Source organism: Buceros rhinoceros, unplaced genomic scaffold (assembly GCF_000710305.1).
Source record: "Buceros rhinoceros silvestris isolate BGI_N320 unplaced genomic scaffold, ASM71030v1 scaffold2696, whole genome shotgun sequence".
Lineage (NCBI taxonomy): Eukaryota > Metazoa > Chordata > Aves > Bucerotiformes > Bucerotidae > Buceros > Buceros rhinoceros.
In genome coordinates, this window is record NW_010417909.1 from 22,108 (window position 1) to 24,995 (window position 2,888).

The 2,888-nt window shown below is 38.2% G+C and overlaps 1 protein-coding gene across 1 annotated transcript in view; it reads right to left on the bottom strand.

Annotated features, from left to right (window-relative positions):
* The window catches only part of AVEN (apoptosis, caspase activation inhibitor), a 7,413-nt gene that overhangs the window by 3,583 nt on the left and 942 nt on the right, over nt 1-2,888 (bottom strand). Inside the window, exon 2 of the mRNA XM_010138311.1 lies at nt 2,350-2,428. Within this exon, the coding sequence (XP_010136613.1) occupies nt 2,350-2,428 (79 nt within the window). The remainder of the gene's footprint in view (nt 1-2,349; nt 2,429-2,888) is intronic.

Below are 2,888 nucleotides of genomic sequence, written 5' to 3' on the forward strand. Positions count from 1 at the left end.
GAATGGACATCACAGGCATGGTGTGTTCCAACAGCGTATTTACAAAATTAAAATATATTTTCAAAAAGAAACAATTCAGTTGGTTTAACAGTTTGTTGTATCCAAATTCTGGTTCTGGCATCCAGCAATTAGAGTAAAAGGACCAAACAAGTTGAAACGTCTGTGGGTGAGAATTTTTCTTCCTGATTTTATTTTACAATGGATTAGCAATCACCATCAAAGATGATTCACTGGTACAAGTAACCTCAGAAAGTCTTCAACAAGCAGTTCTTGTTTGCCAGCAGTGAACTAGAACTTCAGAAAATCCAGTTCTTTTGACAGATGTTGAAGATAAATATGGCTTCTGCACACTTGCAAAGGACAAGAAAACCGTGTGAATCCAGCAACGTAAAAAAATTGTCAAAAGTCGAGTCTCATTGAGTAACATTTAAGTGCATTTGGGAAGAGCTAAATACACTTGCAAAAAAAATTAATGAATGAAGGTGAAAATGGAGACAGGGAAGAGGAGGAAAGGCCGAGGATGAAGGAAAAGAGGAATTTGGAAAAATAACAAAATGGAAGAAGGAATTCAAGTAGAGATTTCACTGAAGTGGTGTTTGAATAAAAAAATGAACATGGATAAAATCAGTACTTAATAAATTATAAGCACTTCATGGTACATGTAGTTACTTGTTCAAGAAAATAAGTAGAAGTATACCTTGTGGCTGGAATCGACATTTTTGATTTTAAAATCCAAATGACTGTTATGATTGATTTTTAAGTTGCAGACTGTGTTCTGCAATATTTTTATTGCATTTTATAAATACACAATAAAGCAAATCCAGACCTACTTGCTGTAACCATGACTGATAATATTCCTAATAAACTGAAAATTCGTTACTGTTGATGTCACTGTTAGATTTCCATTCCACACTTGAGACTGATGATTTGCCATTGTTTTCTACAAATAATAGGGAATGGGAAATATCTGCTCGTTCTGCTGCTATTTTTATGCCTTTTCAGCTTTATTTTGTTCTACCATAATCACGGCAATTTACAATTCTCTGAACTCGTACATAATGTATAGACAGGAAGAGAGCTCCAGACGGGTGAGCTAAGAGGCAAAGGCAAGGAGCTGGGCAAAGCGGACCACGGATGGAAACTAGACCTGGATGCAGCTTTCAGGGAAAAGAAAGGTGGACCAGGAAGAACAAGGAGATTAACAGGCTGAAGACCAGACGCGGTTAGTGAAAGGCCACACACACAGCGGAGGATTAGGTAACGCGGTAAAGCCATCTTGGCCAGGATTCTGGACTAAAATATGGATTCAAAGGAAGGGTAATGGTGACTATTGCAGCAAACCATTTCAAACCGAAATAAGAACAGCGAAAGAAAGGAAACGGTTTGAAACAGCAGATTTGGATGGGGCAGGACCAATGACTACAGTTTGGGAGGGACAGTGACAGAAGAACATGCCCACCACAGCACACCTCACACAGAGTAAGAGCATGGGACGGGCTCCAGAACCGCACAGTCCCACCTCTGGCAGCCAGAAGAGCATCTGTGAAATCACTGGCAACATGCAATTTTGCTCTGCTCCCAATGGCTTTAGCCTTCCAGAAATTAACTGATGTATTCAAACCCCTAAATGCTACAATGACAAACCTATGGGGAAGTTACAAAGAAATTAATATTCTGGATGGTGACATCCTGCACACTAGGAGCAGGAGGAACTGATAAGGAAAAAACATACACAATCATTGAAAGACTGTATCCCACTGACCGAACACATGATGGTTTAAAAAAATGCTGCATTATTTCCTCATTTTAATTGGACTTTGCAACTTTAGTGTACCTTGAAATATCACTTCCCAGGGAATAATTATTGCCAATTTTTTTTTTAGGAAATAAATAGCAATTTTTTAAATTTGAATACATATGTGTATTTCCAGTGACACTCAAGCCCAGTTTTGCAGCAATTTTAAGAATAGCCTGGAAAACAAAATCATTTCTCTTGCAATAATTTGGGTGAGTTACACGAGGAAGACGGCTAGAGATTAAAAATCCCAGTATCCTGATGCAGGTAACAGCAGATTCCTATTGCTTTGCTCCTTTTTATTCCAGCATAAAGAATCCATGTACAAATAAACTAAAATTAGTTGGTCCCATAGTCATTTTGGAGGTGAAGTTTCAGCCAGAGGATATGAACTGTTAATTTGAAAGAACTAGAACAAGTTCATAGTCAAATACACGAATATATACAGGCTTTGTTCCAGTCCCTTTACTGAACTTTCTTCTCTTGAATACAGCCAAAAAAGGAAGGGTGACTTGATTACCCGTGCAAACTCATTCGAGTGATAAATCTCTTACCTGTTTATGGCATACGCTTTCTCTATCCCATTCTTTCTCATCAGCAAATCGAAACTGTGCAAAGGAATCTCCTACAGAAAAGGAATTAAAAAATGTATTCTTTTAAAAAATAACAAGCTCTCTCCAAAGTTCCCAACCCTACAGACATAAATTCAACCAATAAACATCACGTCTTCAATAAATCTGCATTTAATTTTACTGCTGCTTGCATTCACAACATTAAACTTCTTCAAGCCGAAGTTCTATAGAAAGATCTTTTAATCTCTTATTCGCAAAACAGGACTGGGAAAGGCGCAGCAAATTCTCAACTGACTGAGGAGGCGCTAGGTGCCAGGTCAACAAGGGAGGTTTTCATTGAGTAGTCCCATTTAGACAACTCATTAGGAATACATACAGTATTCCGAACGTGTGGTTTTCTTATGAACAGCCTCTTATCAACAAGCAAATCTCTCTTAAAAGGGATTACAGATGTCCTAAAAACCAGTTTCTGCAGGCCAGGTAAAGACTTCTTGTTGTCTGGTAGCTAAATCCTCCAGACG